The sequence below is a fragment of the Python bivittatus genome, unplaced genomic scaffold (genome assembly GCF_059951505.1).
Source record: "Python bivittatus isolate LINGU-HERP-01145 unplaced genomic scaffold, Pbiv_v1 ctg000250_np1212, whole genome shotgun sequence".
In the NCBI taxonomy this organism is placed as follows: Eukaryota; Metazoa; Chordata; class Lepidosauria; order Squamata; family Pythonidae; genus Python; species Python bivittatus.
In genome coordinates, this window is record NW_028277057.1 from 1,051,048 (window position 1) to 1,072,839 (window position 21,792).

The 21,792-nt window shown below is 45.1% G+C and overlaps 1 protein-coding gene across 2 annotated transcripts in view; it reads right to left on the reverse strand.

Moving 5' to 3' along the window:
• Positions 1-3,056: 3,056 nt before the first annotated feature.
• MAN1C1 (mannosidase alpha class 1C member 1) overlaps positions 3,057-21,792 on the reverse strand; it is a 138,510-nt gene continuing 119,774 nt past the window's right edge. The window contains exons 6-12 of one of the 2 annotated variants that reach the window (XM_088140936.1): positions 19,004-19,127; positions 14,957-15,050; positions 11,026-11,141; positions 7,264-7,483; positions 6,481-6,653; positions 5,000-5,115; positions 3,057-3,919 (exon numbers count right to left, since the gene is read on the reverse strand). In XM_088140936.1, coding sequence (XP_087997062.1) covers positions 3,796-3,919; positions 5,000-5,115; positions 6,481-6,653; positions 7,264-7,483; positions 11,026-11,141; positions 14,957-15,050; positions 19,004-19,127 — 967 coding nt within the window. In that variant the 3' untranslated portion in view covers positions 3,057-3,795. The remainder of the gene's footprint in view (positions 3,920-4,999; positions 5,116-6,480; positions 6,654-7,263; positions 7,484-11,025; positions 11,142-14,956; positions 15,051-19,003; positions 19,128-21,792) is intronic. The other variant, XM_088140937.1, reaches the window with a different exon arrangement.

Sequence of the window (21,792 nt, forward strand, 5' to 3'; positions counted from 1 at the left end):
CCCTTGCAGTCTAGCCCACTTTGCCAGCCGTCAGATTCCTGCCATTAGCTTCCCAAATGTCCTCCCACCATTTCATTGGGCTCTCCTTGCTTTATTTTAAAAAAAAAATGCTATTAATTCTACCCTTTTCTCAAGAACAGTTGTTAGAACAAGCGTGTCAATCTGCATGCCAAAAGGTTGCTATGTTATTTCATCATTATTTTCCTTCTGTAAGAGAAGGGTTATAAAATAAACTGTGATGTATTTGTAATATTCATGCCCTCAGTTTGACAGACTTTCTCCTCGCTTTGTTGAAGCACAGCGGCATAATTTGCCGGGTTGCACTTCGCACTTCTAGAAAAGATCCCTTCTTTTGCATATTGGTTCGACTGGAGACTCGTGGGGGCTCATGTATATGTTTGAAAAACGGGCCACTGAGTAATGCTTTGTATGTGCTGCTGTGCCAGCTGAACTGGCAGTTGCATTTCAAAAAATCAAGAGGCAAGGATCAAGTGTAATTTCGCTGCACCCACAGATTCGCCAGATTAAAAATCAGAGAATCATCATCTATCTTCCACTCTCCTATTGTGGTAGAAGATAAGTCGGTTGCTGTTTCTCTGGCTTCTTCCCACCCAACCCTCCTGTTCAGTTCTCGCCCTCCCCCTTGCTGAATAAAGGCTCCTATTATAGCCTGCTGAGACATTCAGTAGAAGGTGTTGATAGAGAGCACATAAAGATTTCTTTTGGTTTGCATTTTCAAGCAAATTGACCCAGTCCACATAGGTCAGATGTATGTGTAGATTGGAATGGATTTTGCCTTTCAGATTTCGCTCCTCTGAATTTTATGATCATCTTCTTGGATCAGAAGAATAAGCCAAAAGTATTTAAAAATAAAAGTTAAAGTTGTCTTCAAGTCCTATATGACTCCTGATGATTACATAGATAAGACCATATAGTTTTCTTGGAAATTACATGGAAGTGATTTGCTTATTGATTTGCCAGCCTAGCCTACTGCCCTGGGATTTTCTGGAGATTTCTGGTCCAAGTATAATCCAGCACCAAATCTGCTTAGCTTTTTCAACATTAGCTAAGGTCCTTGGAAGTTGTATGCAATTTCTAGCTGCCAAATGTAGTAATGACTCAGCTTTGATTCTGTCTTTCCTAGATTAAATGAATTAAAAAAAAAATCTCTAGCTGCTTTCAAGTTCATTATCAAGTTCAGAGTTCCTATCCATTGAATTGTTCTGTTCATTCAATTTTTTTTAATGCATTCTAGTTTAGACTCTGGAAAGAGTACTATATCTTTGATGTCCCTCCTTGGCAGATCCTTGCCCTGTGATAGAGCAGGGAGGGACAGAAAAAGATACGGCCTGAATCACGTCTGGCCCTGGCTTAACCACCACTGATCTCAGATGCATTTAGCACAGTAAATGATTACACACAGATAGGGAAGACATGCATCTCTCAACAGAAAATATTCTTCCCTCCATCCTTAAGAACAGCTTTGAAGGCTGCACTCCAAATATGAGAAGTACGAGTGGCAAGCCCTTTTAGATACTGGTACAAAGAACATCCCTGTGGCCATCTCCAAAGAAAAAAATTGCAATTTTTTTCCCCTGAAGATTTTAGCACTCTCATGAAAGAAATGGGTGGTTACCTTTTATTAAAGAAATATTTCCTTCCTCATCCCTTCTATTTCCTTCTGTTCCTTTTTCTTTAATGTTTACAGTAATTCTGTGCAATTTGGATGAAGGACAGGTGACAAATTATGCTGCTCCACTATACTTCAAAATTCAATGAAAATTATAAAAGGAGCTGGAATGATACCCTTCAATTCATGTCAAAAGGCATTTTGATTCTATAAGCGATCTATTTTAATCCAGTATAAAATGATTTTGGCATATGCTTGTTTTCCTGCTAGAAAAACCTTGCAAATATGAGAAGAGATTCCCAAGGCAGTTATTTACAAGCAACCATCCACCGAGGCAGAGATTGCTAGCCTCCCTGTCCCCTAAGATGAAATCTCCAAAGAGCCCATCTGACAGTCTGACTTCTCCCCAGGCTTCAAGAGGTGCAAATTCAACATGAAACGTTTCTTCTTTTGCATCTTGCTTTAAGTGCTTTTCTTCCACACTTTCTCTTTAAATCTAGAAAGCAAGCCACCATGACCTCAGGAGAAAGGAATGCACCAAAATATTTGAGTACCTGGCAGAGAGAAAAAGGGGGGAAAGGTTTTGCAGAAGTGGAGTTAAATCTGTGAAAGCTGAAGGAGGTGCAATGAATACACGCAACCAACTTCTGCCAACTTCAACTAAGGGAACTCACACCGTCCTTCCCAACGTGGTGCTTGCTAGAGGTTTTGGACTTCAACCACCATCTTCATTGACTAGTATCCATGTTAGTAAGGGATGATGGGTAGGGTACTCTAAAACATCAGGAGGGCACAATGTTGGGGAAGGTTGACTTGTGGAGTCCTTGGGGTTCTCTGAGCTTGGTTGTTTTCTTGCAGGCGTTTCATTACCCGACTAAGTAACATCTTCAGTGCTAGAAGGGAGTTTGCTCTCTGTTTGTATACAATAACTTGCCCTGTCAGTGTTGGTGGGGGTGTGGTTTTTTCCTTGGTAGTTCCTAGATTAGGCTGTGGTTTACTGCTTGTTTGTTTGTCTGAATAATCAGGTTGACTTCTATAATCAGGTGCACAGGCAGAAAGCCCTGCCTCGACTTCCCGGAGATCACGAAGGACAGGCAGCTTAACCCGAGTGGAGTTCTTGTGCAGAAAGCAAGCCAGAACTGTTCAGCAGATGCAGCTTCACCCACTTCTACGACGGTCTGCCTCTGCGCCCACACTCTGGCAATTAAATCCTCAGCTTCCAAGAGGCAGCCGCAGCTGGTTCGCTCCGTCCTTCAGCCCCTGCGGCTTTGGTGCAGTATCCCCTCTCCCCCCTTCTCGTACTGAAGCAGACGCTGTTTCAAGGCAGCAAAGGAACCCGCTCTTTCCATCTGCTTCAGCAGCAAAAAAGCAGGGGATCTGCCAAGGCACCGGTTTCCTCTCGCTCACCACTTGCCTGCCATTTTTCTAACGTTCTGGGCCACCCAGCCACACGTCTTTTCGTCCGACACGAATTTTTATTTTACTTTTCACATCTGAGCATTACAGAAATGAAATTATTACAAGTGCCTCATAAGGTTTCGCTCCAGATGAAAAGGAAAACAAAATCAAAGAAAAGTAATCAAGCAAAGCCCAGGAAAAACAAAACAAAAAACCCCCACCAGCTGACAAACGTTGGAGGAGAATGGAAAAGTAGGGGAGGAAAGGGCTAAAGAAAGAAACACCTGGGATTTAGAAACACACTTTAATCAGGACCACTTGAGATGTGTATTTTTTTTAAAGTATAGATCAGAAAGGTGAAAAAAAATGGTATATAAAAAAGGAGAGAGCAAGATTGGGGCAAGAAGAGTGGCACAAACCAACATCTATTTTATGGCAAACTCCTGATCCTTTGGCCACGCAAAAGCAAAGTCAGTGGATTCCACAGAAATTCTTCATCGAAAGGAATGTCCATGATTTTGTCTGTCTTATGGCCCATAATCAACATTTCATTATCAGGTTATAAGTTTCCTCACAGAGGAAAAAAAAACCCATGAAGGTGCTTGTTTCACAGTTTTTATACTCCCCGATATAATACGGTCCGGAATTGGACGAATGCCCCCCAAATACCTTTCCAGGAATATGCACATTCCTTTACTGGAAAGGAGAAAAAAAATGCAAGCAGCCCTCTGGATCCCTTCGCAGAACCCAGGAGGGCTCAGGCACTCCTACTGCATGCTCGTCTTCAGAACAAAGCCTGTGTGATTCACAGGCAGTGGGTGAGCTTCAGTGTTGAACACCCAGTCCTCGAGCGAGAGCACATCATCTTCAGAGAACAGAAGATAGAGATACCTGGGCCCAGGGAGAAGAGCAAAGAAAGTTAGACTGTTGGCCGCCATTCTGTTTGGGCCTATGCTATGCTACCTTTGGGTTTGGGATTCAGACAGACAACTCTTGTTTCAAATCTGAACTGTGTTGTGTTCAAAATGGACAAAACAGGCCTGTTTCAAAACTACTCTGTTTCAACTTCAGAACACTTTCAAAATGATTGAAACAGCCCACTTCAAATGGGGGACTGCCGTCTGGCACTCAAAATGATGATTTTGAGATATGCGCAAAACTCACAACTTCCTCCAAATGAGAAGTAGTTTCAGGTTTTTGTGGGGGGTGGTTGAATGGTCTGGCCCTGAAATTGACCTGTTTTGTCCGGAAAGTCTTGTCTGGAACTCCTAGAATCACTTCTGGTTTGGAAGATTTACTTCTGGAAAAATGCCAGAATGGCAAGGTCCAGAGAAGCTTGGTGTGGTACAGAACATTCCAGGGTTTTCCAAAATGGTTTGTTCCCCAAACTCTGGCTTTTGCACAGAACTGGTTGATTTGAACTCAAAACGGATTATTTCAAATTTGGAAGAATTCTGTTTGAAATCTGGACCCCACCACTGAATCTCAGAGCCTTCTCCAAAAGGGTAGTAACAAATACCTGAAGCGGTGCTGAAGGAGTTAGGGAGGAAAAGCATAGATATTTTTAACAGTAAATGTGTTTCGTGTTAGAATAAGTTGTCCCCTCCAAATATGTTTCTTGCAACATCATTATTCTGTGCTCTTGCTCCTGCCATCCCACCAGCACGACGGCTGCAGTTGATCATTTTTCAGCTTCCTCAAACAAGCCCTGAGAGGCCAAGTTGAGAATTCTTGAGTCAGGCTAAGTTTTCGAGCTGTGTTCCAGCGAGGCCAGTGGTATTTTGGCCATTTATCAGGGCTTGGTCACAGGAAAGCACCACCACCACCACAATAAGTATGTTTTCTCCTAAAGACATCTTTCCTGCGCTGCTCAGCAACTGTGATTCCCCCCCCCGCCACTTGCTTCATGAAAAATATCCTCCTTTCTAAATCTCTTTTGATGGACAAATATTGAAAATGCTCAGGACTTACTTTAACGTCTCTGCCAGAAAAAAGCTCTGTTGCATGTTGTCATGGCTCGGGGTGGTCGCATACACATCACGGATCCCAGAGAAGCCCGCTTCTACTCGGCAAAATTTCTCCAGCGCCTGGTTTGGAAAGCAGGGAGGAGAAGAAAGTCCACTCACTTCCAAGAATGGCAAACCAGCGCTCATTCATCATCATGGATGCTTTCCCCATGCGTGGGTCTGAGGGGGATTCGGCTTTTCGCAAAGGCTACTGCAAAGAGCTGATGAGGGTTTCTTGGAATGCCAGGAAAATAAGTTTGTCTTGATTCACTGTGGGGATGCATTTGGTTGGGGCTCTCAGATAAGAACTCTAGGAAACCTTTCTGACAATCTTCTGCAATTGAGGATTCCCAAATAAATATAAGTGCCAATAGAAGAGAATATATGTAGCTCAAGGTTGAACTGTGGAGTCCTTGGGGTTCTCTGAACTTGTTTTCTTGCAGAAAAAATGTCTGCAAGAAAACAACCAAGCTCAGAGAACCCCAAGGACTCCACAAACATAAGTACCCTTATTTTATGTTAGATGGTAGCCCATGAAGGATCATCTACTTGGGCGTTGCTGGAACCAAGGTGCTGGGCTAGGGAGGCTTTTAGTTAAATCCAGCATGGCTTTTCTTAGGCTCCACAAAGAGATCAGATGTTGTGGCTGCCATGTGGCACAAACTGAAGGGTGCTACTGAGGACTGCAGAGTGAAAGACAGGATGCTCTGAGCTAGGGGTAGAAGTTTATTTATTGATTTGATTTGGTTTGATTTGATTTTGGGGCTGCTTGGCCCAAACCAACCATTCACCTTTTTTGTGCATCCCAAAACAGGTTGTCATAAAGACTAAGTAAATTACTAATATATGGGTCTCAGGGCCAGGTGAAGGCCAACCGATTCCCTAAGCACAGCCCAACAACAGAGTCCCTCGATGGAAGTGAAATTCTCACACCATGAGACAGAAACAAAAGTTCAACCCAACTTTTAAACATTAGTCACCCACCGTGCCACAGAAAACATTTTTTTAACAATGCAGATTGAAGTTGAACATGGCAGATAAGGAAAATTATAAAAAATTTGACTAAAGTCAAGTGTGGCAGTAAAAGAATTAAGGACATGTCAGCCAAGGGAAAAACCACTGTGGTGCCCCCTCAATGCCCTAAGCACGTCCTTATTTTGCTCACAGGCTAATCCAGGGCTGGTGTGTCTGCATGATAGCCCAATATAGATAGATAGATGATAGATAGACAGACAGACAGACAGACAGATGATAGACAGGTAGATAAATCATGGATGGATGGATAGATGATAGACAGATAGATGGTAGGTAGGTAGGTAGGTAGGTAGGTAGGTAGATAGGTAGGTAGGTAGGTATGATTTCACAAGCTTTTGGTAGTTTCACTTTAGTCTTCCTGTTGTCCTCCCAGCTTGAAAAGATCAGGTCAGGACACCTTTTGTGACTTACCTGGACAGCCTCCCAACCCCACTGCCTGTACTTGGGGTCATGCGTTAACCTCCACAAGTAGAAGTAACTCTCTACAACCTCGGGGCGCAGGATGTAATAACGATCACTGAGTCGCGTGGCTGTTGCTTCGGCTCCAGAATCAAAACGAAACGCTTCCGGGCCCAGCTTGGTATCTAGCCGCAAAAAACCAGAGAACAGTCAGAGGAATCTGAAACGTTGATGCTCGTGTCATCTTTGAGAGCTGCAGGGTCTGTTCAAAGTTGGGGGGGAATGTGTGAGTTCACTAAAGGAATAGCATGTTACAAATACTTCCACTATGAAGGAGAAACATTTTTCAGATCTCTTAGAAGCCCTCAAAGTGAAAATACTGAACCTGGGGGAAAAGCGGATTGGCCCTAACCCTTAGGTGCCTGCTGAATTTCAAGTATGAAGGGACCTGAGCTGGAGAAGGTAACACCACCGCTGTGAAGCCCAACTGAAAGAAGGGGACAGATCCTCAGTCTAGACATTAACAGAGGAAAAAGACAACGGACCTTGATCAAATGCAGCCTTTTCAGTAGGGGCCACTTTCTGGCAGAACAAGGAGACTAAAAAATAAGGGTTATAATACAATGGCGCATTTGGGAGTCCAGCAGGGCGACTGGAAGTAGGGTGCCAGTAGCAGTGGCTGACGGGGCGAGGACTGGGAAGTGTGGCTTCAGTGACGGACGTTACCTGGGAACGATACTAATGGGCAAACAAGGGTGTACAGAACCTTCTTCAAAGATGTACTTGGGTTTTTACCTGAGCGAGCATAGGATTCGTGGCAGGTGTGTGTTATTTCCGCAGCTAGATCCAAGTAGTGCTGTTTCTGCTCTTCTGTGGCGTGTTCTGCTCCGAGGCCTATCATGCCACCGGAGAAGCAGGCCAAGTGCCCCATTTTATGGTCCAAGATGCCTCCTCGCCATTCGGCAATATAGGTTAGCCCGCCAGCCGATTTTTTGACAAGGTGTTTTTCTATGGCCTAAATTTCACAGCATTTGGAAAGAAGAGGAAGCGGGTTATTTGTGTGGAACGAAGAAAAAGGAGGTAGCTTTATAAATAAAATGAACAATACTTGGCAGCAGTATCGAAAAGTATGTATGCAAATGGTCAAATGACATTGATGCTATCATGGCAGCCATCTAGCCTCTGCTTAAAAGAGCTTTATAGTTCAACACCAGCACCATAATTTGTATCCAGAAACCAATCAGCAACCAATGTAGAGCCTGAAGAATCAGGATTACATGCTCCCAGCCAGAAGAACCAGTGAGCACACAGGTGGGTTTATTCTGGACTAGTTGCAGATTCTAAGTACAAGTGGTCCTCACTTAACATCCACAATTGGGACCAGAAACTCTGTCACTAAATGGCGCGGTTGTTATGCGTGATGCCATGTGACCACGCCGCTGAGGAACGGCAGTTCCATCAGTCCTGGTTGCTGTGGTTAAGCAAGGACTGTGCCGGTTGTTAAGCGAGGGCCTCACATGACCCTAACTTGTGACTGCTTGCCAGCTTCCCCACCAACTTTGCTTGTCGGAAGCCGGCAGGGAAGATTGCAAATGGCGACTGCATGACTGCGGGATGCTGTGATGGTCAGAAGTGCAGGCTGGTTGCCGAGTGCCCAAATCATGATCACAACTGTGGGGGTGCTGTGACAGCCACAACTATGAAGACCAGTCGTAGGTACCACTTGTTCAGCATTGTTGTAGGTTTGAACAGTTGCCGAACAAGCAGTTGTTAAATGAGGACCACCTGTAGTCTCTAAGGACAGTCCCATGTAAAGCGTGTTGCAGCAGTCCAACTGGGTGGTAATGAAAGCCTGAGTTGCTGTAGCCTGGTCCTCCTGCACCAGGTAAGGTCACAATTGGCATACCAGCTGAAGCTGGACAAAGGATGTACCTCAACTTCAGCAAAGCATTTGATAACATTTCCCATGAGTGTCTAATAGAGTGTCTGACAAAAAGTGGGCTGAACTATGCTGCTATTAGATGGATACAGAGCTGGTTGAACAATTGTACTCAGCAAGTATACATCCAGGTTAAACTGGAGGGAAATGTAATATCTGTGCTGTAGGGCTCTGTTCTGGGCCCTATGCTGTTCATCAAAACCAGAAAAATGAATTTCAACAGGAACAAGTGCCAAATCTTGAATTTAGATAGGAAAAATCAAAGCCACAAGTATAGGATAAGGACAGGGAACCAAACTGGATAGCAGTACCTAGAAAAATGGGGGTTTCTTCCCGAGGACAAGGATATTTATTGTGAATGTGGCGCTATTCAAACAATTATCCATCTTTTGCAGTGCCCCTTGGGACCGACATGCGCACAGAATGACTTGCTGGTCGGAAATACCTTTGCCATCAACATGGCCCAGCATTGGGCAAGAATTATATACATCTATAGTTTTATTAAAGTTTTTAATTTTTTAAAATTTAGATTAATAATTATCTCCCTTCCAGTTCCTGGATTTCTGACACGAGATGAGACGAGACCTAGAAAAAGAATCCTGGTGTTTTAGTAGATCACAAGCTGAACATGAACCAAGAGTGTGATGCAGCTGCAAAAAAGCAAATGGAGTCCTATACTTCAGCATAAGGACAATGTCTACATTTCTCTTGATCTTGACATCATTATTCCTCTCTATTCTGTATTGGTCACACTTCACCTAGAATCATGCGCACTGTCCTGGACACCACATTTCACAGGAGACACTGACAAAGTGGAGCATGTCCAGAGCACCAAGACAATAAGAGGCCTTGAAGGAAAAACTGATGAGGAACCACTGAGCCAGCGAGCATGTTTTGCTTGGAATAGAGAAGACTGTGGGGAGACATGATATCTGTATCTGAAGGACTTTTGTGTAGAAGACAAAGCAACATTGTTCAGAGTTGTTCCAGAAACAAAGAGTTTAAATTACAACAAAGGCCTAATAGCAAGGACTGTTCAAGAATGGAACCAATTGCTTCAGGAGGTGTGGACTTTCCTCTGCTGGGGTCTGGATGGCCATCTGTCAGGGTTGCCGTCACAGTGGGCAGGAGATGGGACCAGAAGATCTATCTTCACCCCTTCCATTCTATGATTCTATCTATTCCCTTGTTATCATTCAGTGTTCTGGAGAGGCAAATCATAGTAATTCCATTTAAAAAAAGAGGATGGAGACTATTAGTGGAGGCAGAAAAGCAAGGATTTTCAACTGCCGCTGGTTCTTCTGCCACAGCTGGAGTCCAGCTCCATAATTTGCAGTGCAGATGTTCAATTCAACAGGCCAAAGTTGCCTTTATCCTTGCTGCCTTCCTTATTGAAGTGAACGGGTCTGTTTGTTGAGCCATTCATCTTTAATTTTATCAAATGAATCAACCCATAAGGTGTCCGTTAGCAAATGATGAGATGACGCAGGTTCCATAATTGCCTCATTTGTGTGGTGAGATCATCATGCATGAGACATCGCTTGCCCTTTCCTGTCACCCTACAGATGTCCATGATTCAACCGAAACAACAACACAACTGGACTAAAAAACATTAGCGTTACAAAACTCCTTCAGGGAGAAGTGTGTTGGCATTATTACATACTCTAGCCCCAAATCCCCCCTCTACACTTGGCTTTTTTCCAATTCAAAATGAACTGTTCAGAAAATTGTAGAACTCTACTGAAAGCATCTTCATTACTTTTAAAACCAGTAGCTGGTTTGAAGGATACATTAAATCATCTTTCACTGCAATGGAGACAGGAACATAGGATCCCCTGACTTGCACACTGTCCTATCCAGCATGGCCATAAAGAAGAGTACTGAATGTTTAGGCCTGGTTTTGTTTAGCGGTGTATACAACATTTCTAACTGAATTCAAAACATCCCGTGTAGAGCATCCTGGCAGAATTTTGAACTCAAAACATCTCTGGGGTTTTCTTTTTTAGCTCAAAGCATTTTAAAAAATGTTCGAAACAGTCCATTTGTCCCTTGAAACAGCTGTTTTGCCCCTGAAGCAGGCTGTTTCACAAGTGAAATGAGGGGGCCCCAGAGTGGAAGAAGCTGTTTGACATGGTTTTGATTCTGAATGACTGGAATTCGCTGTGTTGCGTGAAGCCAACAAGCGATTCTTAACATCAACTATGAAACAAACTCTTTAAAATTTCAATCCATGTATTATGGAGTTTGGTTGTATCAACAAATCATGGTTAAGATTAACTGCTGTTTAGGATCTGGATCCAATGACGAACTGGGGCAGATAACAAAAACCGGAAGAATTTGCTTTTAATTTTCTTCTGATGGCTGTGTGGCGATGGGAATTCTGGGAAGGACAGTCTCATTTGGAAGGCACCCTCTTTCTGAATCATGGTGTCCAAACCCAACCTAATGTTGGAAGGAGAAGGGGATGGCCTACGTGCCCAGGGATTCTGTGCTTAAGGTAGGACCTGACTTTAGGCCACACATCTCAGTCTCCTGCGTGGCTCCTCAAAAAGTGTTTGCTGCCATTCAGTTGGATCTGATCAAGTGCAAAAGGAATCATGGTTCATTCTTCGCCTTACCTCGAGGGCTTTATCATACATGGTTTTCGCTTCGCTATCTTGCTTGTCCGACATGAGCCAAGACTTGATCAGATATTCATAAAAACTATCCCCGAGGCCACCAACAGAGACATGATCTGCAGCCGTGGGAAGAACCAAGCAACTTACGATTAGAAATGTCAGACAGTTGCACTGAAGATACTTTGGTTGACTTAATATTTTATACATATATTTTAACCAACTGGAGAACAGACGACCTAGTGCGAAATTTGCACAGGAGCCCAAACAATTGGGACGTTAGCCTACTTCTTTTGTGTTTTGTGATGGACAAATTCCTTCAAAGAGGGAGAGCAAAATAATTCCAAAAGAAACAGATAATCAGCCCATCTTCTAGCCATATTGAATGATAGTTCTCCAAGGCATCCAGCTGTTTGGGGTTGCCTCAGAAAAACTAAATATGCTCAAACCCAATTAGCCCTTGGATGGGAGACCACCAGAACATCCCAGGGTTGTAGGGAAAATACATCCCAGATTAAGGCAATGGAAAACCAATTCTGTACTGTTACAGAAAAAACCCTGCCTTATATCGAAGTAGTGTTCAGAATTTGACTAAAAGCAGAATTTCTCAACCTCAGCAACTTTAAGATGTGTGGACTTCAACTCCCAGAATTCCCCAGCCAGCATAGCATAGCTGGCTGGGGAATTCTGGGAGTTGCAGTCCACATATCTTAAAGTTGCTGAGGTTGAGAAACACTGGCACAGCACCATTTGTTATGGAAGGGCTGTGGGGCCGATTTTTTTCTTTCACTCTGTTGGGTGGTAGGAGGCTCAAAGTAGGTTGCACAAAATAACTTCAAGATTAAATGGCCAAAAAAAAAAGAAGTCACTCTGCTACAAATTTGGGCAGCAATGGGGGTGCCAAAACAGGGCTTGCAAGGTGGGCCAGGTGATCCCCACTCCCCAGAGGTTTCCCAGGATCTGATACTTTTGGTCAAAATCAAAAAAACAGGATCAGCTGCCCCCCTCCCGGCCTTCTCTGAACACGCACCACCGCGACACACCTACACAAGGGGTGGAATTTGCATTGTGACAGCGCAATGCTGCTGTCATCATCGGCACTCCCCCTACCCCCCCATGGACACAACTCAAGTATCTTCTCAAAGGAGTCAACATTAAATAATCTTGCTCTACCTTTGTCTGGCAACTTCACTTGAGTTGAGTAAAAAGTGAATGACCGACCAACATCAGCCAGCAAGCTTCACAAGAGGACTAAGATCTAAATCCAGATCTCCTACTACAAGATACTGTCACTGTGGGAGTACTAAGGTTTGGCACTGAAAATATATCTGTAAAATACTACCACTTTTTCCGCAGTCTTAGAATTCCTCTGCTGTTCCTCTGGGTTCTTAGAATGACCTTAAGGGCTAGAAACTTGATTTTAAAAAAATATTAATAAATAAAGGTGTTCAGGAAGCTGGGCTTCGCTCCCAGTACATTTTGCACTCCCTCTGAATGGGAATAAGTATGCTGCCTTATCAATTACTGTCTTTCTCCGTCAGCCACTTCTTCCCTCGTGAACGGAAAGGAGAAAACCTTAGAGTCAAGTGTCACAGCACAAAACACCCAGGAACACGACTGCATTGCAAGTTCAGAAATTTGCAGGCAGAAATCTCAGCCACGCAGGGTAGATGAACTCGCAGCAGCTGGAGAGTTCATCTACATTTTGTAGCTGCGATTCCATGCCTGGAATGAATATTAGAGGCATGTGGAGGTAGCAGATTGAAGGAGGGGAGGAAGAGAAAACCACCGTGCCAGGTATGAAGATGTGCCCAGAATACTGAGCACTCTTCCACGGCTACCTGTTCGCAACCTGCTTGCTTAGGGGAAATCTGCCTGAAAGAATGCTGGACAGATTTATAACTGGAAAAGCACACTGGGGGGGGGGGCGGGATTTTATTTTTACATCTCAGCATCATCTCTTCAGGGTATCCAAGGATGTACAAATCATCTTTCCAAAAACAAAAAGTGAGAGTGAGAACAACAGTGAAATTTATTTTCTGTGCCACTTAGGCCAGAATGCGAACGGACACACCCTCATCTGCTGTTAAGGTGTGCGACTTCCAGCTGAAACAGGGGTTAATTTATGGCATGTTTTCAGTTTAGCTGGTTTCTTTGTGGCCGATCCGGAATAAAAATCACCATCGTGCAAGCCTGACTGCATTGCATATTGCCAGGGTCAAGGTCAGTCACCCCTGACAATATTTTATTCACCGATTGGACTTCCTGCCCGCTTTTCTTCCAAGAGCAGAAAGTGATGTTCTCTACTTTTTCCCCCACAACAACCCTGTGAGGTAGGGTGGGTCGAGAGAAAGCTTAGGGTGAACCTGGATCTGCCTGGTCCTGTGGCCATAGAAAATAGCCCCTGCCCAATTTCCCTGTAGCTTCTCTTTATGCACTTGAGTGCAGCTATCTAATGTAATTTGGTTAACTCGGGCATGGGGAATTACTGAGCAAACTATTTGAAGCAATTGGAAAAGCATATTATTCTAGACACTAACGACTGGATTCAAAGCATGTGTAATTTATTCCTTTTTGAAAAGACTTTTTTTTTTTTTACTAATTATCAAAAATGATCCCATTATGCTTCCCTTTGGCACAGATTCATGGTATTTTGCAAGAATGTTTTTTTTCCCCTCCTAATTTGACATTTCCTTACATTGTTTAATACTTGATATACAAGTGGTATGCCTAGCTGGTTCATAATTTTTCCTTTCAATTTTGGTTTTGCTTGTTACGGTTATTAATCGTGCTTTTCCATCTTTTGTTTTTGTTTACAGTTGGCTTCTGCGTTTTTTGTAGTTCCTTTTTTTGGTATCTCTCTGCAGTTTTTTAATAACTCGTAAGAAAATAAGCTTTAACACATAAATAAAAAAAGGTCCCATCTCCCCTAAGTCTTCTTTCCTCCCAGCTGAATCTCCCAGGTTCTTTCAGCCTGTCCTCACAGGACACATCCTCACATCCCTCTATCATCTTTGGTGCCCTCCTCTGAATTCTGATAAGCCTGGATTCTCTGGGAAGCTGGCTGAAAATTCCACGCAAAGACTATCCATGAGCCCTGTATGGTTTTTGGTATCAGAGGAAGCACACTCTTAAATCTCCTGCTTGCAGAGTTTCCATAAGCCTTGCTGGATGCCAAGCAAGCTGAACCTTCCACCTAAAAGGCATTTCCTGATGTTCTATGTTTTCCTTTGGTAGTTTGAAGTATCAACCTGTACTATGTCTCCAGCTCCAGCTGTTTTTTTTTTTTTTTTTTTCAAAATTACATTCTTGGTTCCCTTATAGGGAAGCACTCCTAATCTCACTTTTCCAGCTCCACCAGTTTGGATACTGCATGAATGGGAGGCCCAGCTGTCACCATTCTAAGTTCCTTCTGCTTGTTCCTCTAGAGCAGGGTTCCTCAACCTCAGCAACTTTAAGATGAACTTAAAGTTGGGTGGACTTCAACTCTGGGAATTCAGAATGCTGGGAGTTGAAGTCCACCCATCTTAAAGTTGCTGAGGTTGAGGAACCCTGCTCTAGAGGATTTCTAATCCATGCTTGCAACTGCAGTAGCTAATTGCTCCAAAAAAGGGGGAAAAAATCCCTCTCCCAAAGGGGAGAGGGGGTGTTGTATATGTGCTGAAATTTGCCTATCCTCCTAGGTGGTCTTTTGCAGTCTTGGATGTTGAGAGATACTTGACAAGAAAGACAGCAGAGACTCTCTCTCACATCTGCTGAAAGGCGCTGGTTTGAGATAGCCTGCATGGTGAGGGCCTCTATGAGTCTTAGCAAGGATTATAATTTGGCAGCAAACCTTTCCATTATTCCAGAGTCATGCTCAGGAGAGCTGCTAGAAGTCTGACATGCACTGATAAGCATCGCTTGGCTCAGCCAAGAGAGTCTGAATACTCACGTTGCACCCAGTTCCCTGTGACCGGACTGAGAAAGTTCGGATAAAGCCCCTGAGGCTTCTCAATTCTATTCAGGACCTTCCGGATCTTCATCACCTACAAGAAGATTAAAAAATGGCCGTTATGAGCTCTTTGCTATTTTTAATCAATGGATTTTTTTTTAATAATGAAACCACCCATCAAATATTGATGATAACTACAGGCTGGGGATTATGAGTGTTGGTCCAACATGTCTGGAAGGCACAGGTTGGGGAAGGCTGGGGAGGGTCATTCACCGGGAAGGCCGACTCTATGTTTGGTTTCTGGGTCTGGAGTCTCCAAAAGCAAGCCTTTCTATGGGTCCGATGATCGGGTCAAAGAACATAAGAAGCAAGCAGTGTCCTGCTGGATCGGACCCCTGGCCCATCTAGTCCAGCAGTCTGTTCTCGCAGTGGCCAACCGACTGCCCAAGGAAGCCCACTAGTCTCCCAGCAGATGGCCTTCATTGCCATCAAGGCCAACAGCTTTTTAATTTGCTTATAAACGATTTGGAATTAGGGTGGGTAGCCAGGATGCTAACCTGGCTGCTGATTTCAAACTGTCCATGGTAATAACATTAAAACAGGATGGTGAAAAGCTCCTGCCAAATCTCTGAACAGGGCATAAAATGACATCAAAATCTACATTGGCACAACCCCTCCAAATTCACAATACTTGAATAGGACTTGAGTTGGCAATGGCTGATCAGGACGGGGATCCTGGCATCATGAGGAAGAGCCCAGTGAAAAAAAATCAGCCAAAAGAAAGAAAAATCCATGCCAGAATAACGAGAAAGGCAACTGAAAATAAGTCAGCCAGCATACTAGTAACTTTATATGGTGAGACTGCATTGGGAGTAATGTATACAGTTCTGGCCAATGTATCTTAACAAGAATATTCTGCAAGGAAGGATTATTGCAACAAGTGATGTTTTGCTTAGAGCAAAGGGGAATAAAGGACTCACGCGTGGTATGGAAACTGTGGACAGAGAAACGTTTTGTTTTGTATTGTTTTTCATGGATATCTCAATACAGTATTAGACTATGCATCTGAAGCTAAATATGGGGGCGATTCCCAGACTGATAAAAGGAGAGGCCTCTTTATGCAATACGTTCATTTGTGGAATCCAGTGCCATCAGACACAGCGATGGCCGATTAAAAAGGAGGCTGGACAAAGTCATTCTAGCTTGGCTGATTGTACTGCCTTCGACACAGCTGGGACGCGATGGCAGAGGCCATTTCTACTGTTGGCATCCAGTGCCTGATACCTGGTGGCATGCAATGTCCTAGAATGCAAAGGCTTCATTTAGCTATTATGGCTGACAGGTCCATCCTCCATGGGAGGCACTCACGAATGCCGTCTGTGCGCCAGCAGATCCCCAGACAGGTGCTTCTCCAGCAGCCTTTCCAAACCAGCCACAGCCAAAGACACCACAGGATCCCCGAGCCAGAGAGAGATGCAAGGAACCGAGACGAGAGGCAGGCTCCGAAATGTCCTGTTGCCAGGCAACTACATCCCAGCACCTACATATGTTTTGGCCAATTTCCCCTTGGCTGTAGACCTTCTGGTGGCTGAAGAGCCTCTGACCTCAGAAGGTACAAGAAAGATAATGGCATCAGAGCAACTTTGAATGCAAGCTGTTGGGTGGCTGGTTGCGTTCAGGCCCCATTGTAGGGCACCGTAATAGCTAAGAGGACACACGCTTGGTCTTAAGGAAGACTTCTGAAAAAAGACACAATCAGGCCACCTTCTTGTGCTCCATCTCACCAATTTCAAGGAACCTTCATTTTATAGGCACCGTTTCTAATCCGGCTGCATCCTGTATTTGTTATCGCATCCAGCTAATTGGGCCTGATGCAAACCTGATGTTTTCAGTGTAACTTATTTTTCTCTGCCATACTGCGTGAACATCAACTGTACCAAGTGGCGGGTACAAACCAGGATCCAGAATCCAGTGTTCAGAAACCACAGCTTGGGCTGTGTTTTGTTTAAACCTTGTGGCTGCCTTCAGCAAACAGGAGTGAAGGCCATCCAACCTCAGGCTCAAGACTGCAAACTAGGCTTGAGGCTCACAAGAATCAAGGGCTGTTTGTTCTACTCTTTTATCAATTGTCAGGTTGGCTCCCGCTGCACATTAGCGATGCACTCCCTCCACTGAAGAACCTGGCATTTCAGTAGCAGGTCTGAGCACCCAGGCAGATTAGCGATGTCCTATTTTTTTTTTTTTTTTAAGAAAAAGACCCATAAATCTCTAGCTGGGAGCTAATGAACCAAGTCCATTTCCCTCCAGATGGCTGTTTGCAATCGGCACCCCCCGTGTGCGCTCTCATATGGCTTTAGCTTTAATCTACAGCACGTTCTGGGTGGGCGAATCCATTAACGAGCCAGTTTTCGCCCTGGTGGAGCGACTGGACTTAAGTGAGTGGTCTTTCAACTGACCTCTTGGAAAAACACCGGACAAGACGCATCCTCTCTCCTACATTAAGGGATACGTTAGGACGAGGCACGTTGCGTTAATACGAACTTCAGCCAAGGCTTTCCATTAAGGTTGCATATCCAGAGTCTCCATCCCTGTGGCACTTCTCTTCCCGGTTTCCAGCTGCCTTCCTTTCCCCTCTCCTCTTCTCCATCTCAGTTCCTTTATTTCCTCCATTCTCCAGCACATCTTCTGCGCTAGCCCTTTTTCCCATTCTCTCCTTTATTCCTATCTTATTTCTCCATTTGGTTTCCTGCTTCCCTAGTATTTTTCCTCCCTCTCTCGCAGCCTATCCCTCCCCAATTTCCTTTTGCATCCTAGCCACCCCTCTCCCTCTTAGCAAGCAGGCAGATGGGCGCCTTTTTAAAGCTGGATATCTCCTGGGAATGGGTGTTCTCCAGTCACATCTTGGAATAGTGCAGAAATGCAGAGCTCTTGGAATCTTTTGGGTCACCAACAGCGTTCAGGGACAACCTGTCTTCAGGTCCCACTTTGTAACAAGGGCCCAGATTTAATCCTAACAGGAAGTCTTTGCCTCCTGCAGACTCTGGGGCTACTCTGGTGGGTGGTAGCCGCCTTACAGCAGCTACATCCTCGTTCCCATACACAGTTACAGGAATCCAGGGAAGAAAAGATCAAACCTGTATGATCGCTGGCAAAATGCGACCCCAAAAGAATTCCAAGAATCTACCAAGGAAGGACATGAAATAATCACCAGATGCAAAGGGGACCCACAGCTACTGCCAGCTCTCAGCATTAATCATCCCACACTCTTCAACAGCTTCTTCTGCATGTTTAAAAAGTTTGGCAGGAGCAGGACTTGGGCCTCCACTCACTTTGGAAAATGTCCCACTGCTGTGCAATTGCTCAGAGAAGGAACAGAAGGAGCTATTAGAGGGAACGGGAGATCTTCTAAAGGCTTCACTGATCCACAGTGTCTTCCTTATGTTGAACAGCAGCTCTTTTGCTGGCAGTCAGAAGGTGCTTCAGTACAGCCGGCTGGGGTTAGCCAAAACGCTTTACCCAAAGGAATCCCTGAGTCTCAGCGCCTGAGTTGTCAGCATCGGCTCCCTGGCACCTCACAGAAGCCTTTCACAGGTTCTCCGCCACAGCCATGAGCAGAAGCAACACGCTTGGTTCAGAACTGTCAAAATGATGATGGCTGGGACAGGGTGGAGGTGTGAGGTTCCTGTTTCTCAAATCTGGGCCCTCGTCACACACAAAAAGTGGACTTTGTTAGGCTGTTTCAGGTGCCTGTGTGAGTGTGTGGGGGGAGGCGGTGGCAGGTTGGAAGGAGAGAAACCATTTCACATCAATGGATAAGTGGGGGAGGGAGGGAGGGAGGGAGGAAGGACAGAGATGAGGGAGGAGGGGAAGGGGAGGAGGAAGGGAGGGAGGGAGGGAGGGAAGGAAGGAAGGAGATGAGGGAGGGAGGGAGGGGGAGGGAAGGAAGAAAGGAAGGAGATGAGGGAGGGAGCGAAGGAAGGGAGGGAAGGAAGGGAGGAAGGAGATGGAGGAGGGGAGGGGAGGGGAGGAGGGAGGGAGGATACTTGCCTTTTCAGTGTATATTGGATTTCCAGACAGTTCTGAGAGGTGCAGAAACTCTAAGTGGAGGCTCCCAAATTCGGCTAAAATGCTGCTTCCTGCCGATGCCCATCCCCAGCTCCAGCTCATGCCACTGGGGGGACAGAAAAGGAAAAAAGCTGAGCACCCAAGAGTGAGAATTCCAGAGTTTTTCCCTTTGCATGCTTGATTCAGCTACAGGTGACCTGCTGTCTTCAGGGCTTAGCCTGCAGACCATTGTCTATTTATTCCAGTTTTTCCCAACTGTGGTAACTTTAAGATGTGTGGGCTTCAACTCCTAGAATTCCCCATCCAGCCAGGGCTACATTGACCAAAATCTGATCATGGCCTTCTGTGTTGGAAAAGGCCCCTTGAACCTAAGACGTCTGAAGCCCAAATCTCTCGAGATGCCATTGACACCTATTTCCAGCAACTCAGCTGAGAAGAGTCATGTGTAATCTTTGGTGTCTGGCATGGTGCCACACCTGCAGAGAAGGCATTTCATGTGGCTCCATGCCAGAAAACAGACAGACAGCGCAGGCCGCGGATACCTGGATCTGCAGTACTTACAGACAGGGGTACAAAGAATCACATCCATTGCTCTCTTTTTAATGCTGCCCTTGTTCCCCTGTATTTGTTGGCAAGAGAGACAGGACGTGTTTATAAAGGCCCACAGGATATGATGTCTGGCAAGTCACACGAAGTGCAGCTCTGAAGACCGTGTGCATATTGACATGTGTGACTGTGCATTTAGAAGGGATGTAAATGGGGGGAGGAGAACTTTGCCTCTGGAAGAGGGAAGCAGGGACAATCTGTGGTCAAAAGCAAACATCCAGAGCTTCAGATCCAAGGCCCGAAGCAACACAATGCACATTCTCGTCTTGCCAAATGGCGCGGGAGCCCTTGGTCTGCAGGAAGGCTATAGGGAGTGAAGAAAGGGCACTCCAATCTCAAAAACTGTCCTGGACTTTGCTTCCTTGCTTATCTTCTCCAATCACCCAACACAACAGTCTTGATTAGAGTCTGTTAAGATAATCTCAACCTCTGCAGAGCAGCCTATATTTTTAGGGTTGGGTTGAAAATAGCCTCCGTAATTGTTGGCTTGGGAGAAGTTCAATTACTGTCATTTCAAAAACAGGAAGACCTGATCCTAACATCTCTTGATTAGCATGGGAGGCAGATGGCGGTTAAGGTTTCTCTCTCGTAATGACAATCTATTATCGCTGCTGTGATTATCCAAAGGGAGGAACTGCTCTTGCTCCAGCCAAGGAGACAGCAGATGGCGCTAGGTTTGTGCCATGAACTCCGGAGGACCACCACTTCAAGGTTTAGAAATAAAAACTCAGGTGTTGCAATTCTTTGGCTAGGATTTGGGGAAATAAGATGGGTTTTAGGTGCAGATGGATACTTTTAGCTGAACCACATCTATCGCCACAGAGGATTATGGGTCAAATCCACCTCAAATCTGCCTTAAACCTGGCCATCTCAGGGAGTCAGAATTACAAGTGGTCTGGAGAGAAGACAGGATTGGGGAAAAAAAATCATCGAGTGGCTCTGCCAACAGCTATGAGGATGCTTTTGAGTCTCCCTATTCAGAGAAGCACAACCTGAAGCTCAGCCATTGGGGGATAAATAGTTTGCTGCTTTCACCCTTTGGTCGATGGTGTCCAAAGAAACTGGCTAGGAAATAAATGCTAGACTTTGGACTGATCCAGGAGAGTGATGATTATGCTTATATGCTGTCTTTTGCAGATCTATACTCAACGGACAGGCTTGGCCAGGTCACACTTGCCAAAGGGCAAACGTTCATTCCTAATGGCAAGCCAAACTGTGGAAGCCATCCTTCTAGACCGTCCTATAGACTATCCTATAGACCATCCTTCTGCCTTCAACAGCTGGACTGCTTTGGAGTGTCTTGCACATCCACCCCCCAAACCCCTTCCACTTTGCCCTACACAATCTGAAAAATGGCAGGGTCAAACCCAGGATCTTTCAAGAGGCAGGCAGGGATGTCAGGACACACATTCCTGAGCACCTGTGCCCCTACTCCCCCAGCCAGCACCCTTAGCTACATCTGAAGGCAGGATTGGCCAACCTGCAGATCTCCAAGTCTCAATTTGTTATGTTTTATAAATATGCATTTTATTTATTAGTTTTATATCTTGACTTTTGTTCAGAAGGTCAACCTTGTGAAGTATGTTGGGCTAAGAGGGCCCAACGTCACCCAGGGAACTTCTGTGGTGGAGGGGGGACTAGAACCTGGGTCTCCCTGCTCCTGGGATTCCAGCAACTTCACCATTATGCTACCCTGACTTTTAGGATGAGAAAGAGTGGCAGGCCCAAAGTCACCCAGGTTGCTTCCATGGCTGAAGGGGGACTAGAACCTGGGTCTCCCTGCTCCTAGCCCAATACCTTCACCACTACATCAAACTCCACTGGTGTGAGGGAATGAAGTAGAGATCCAGGTTCTCAGGAAGGAAGGAGCACATTCCAGGAAGAAAGTGGGGCAGGGGGAGACAAGAGGCAGCACAGCCCAGAGCAGGAGCGTGGGAAGAGGAAAAGACTTAGAATAGCCACTCCCTAGAATCTTCCAGGGTATATCCATTAGGTTAGACTAGTACAGATTTAGTCTGGCAAGATTCTGTCTATGTGGTGTAAGCAATAAAGGAACTGAACTTGGCTGGACTGTTTCCCTGTTGTTCTTGGGCTGGGCCTGACAACTGGCTAAACTAGAATGCCACAGGTGTCCCACCATTATACTTAGGGATGCTGAATACATC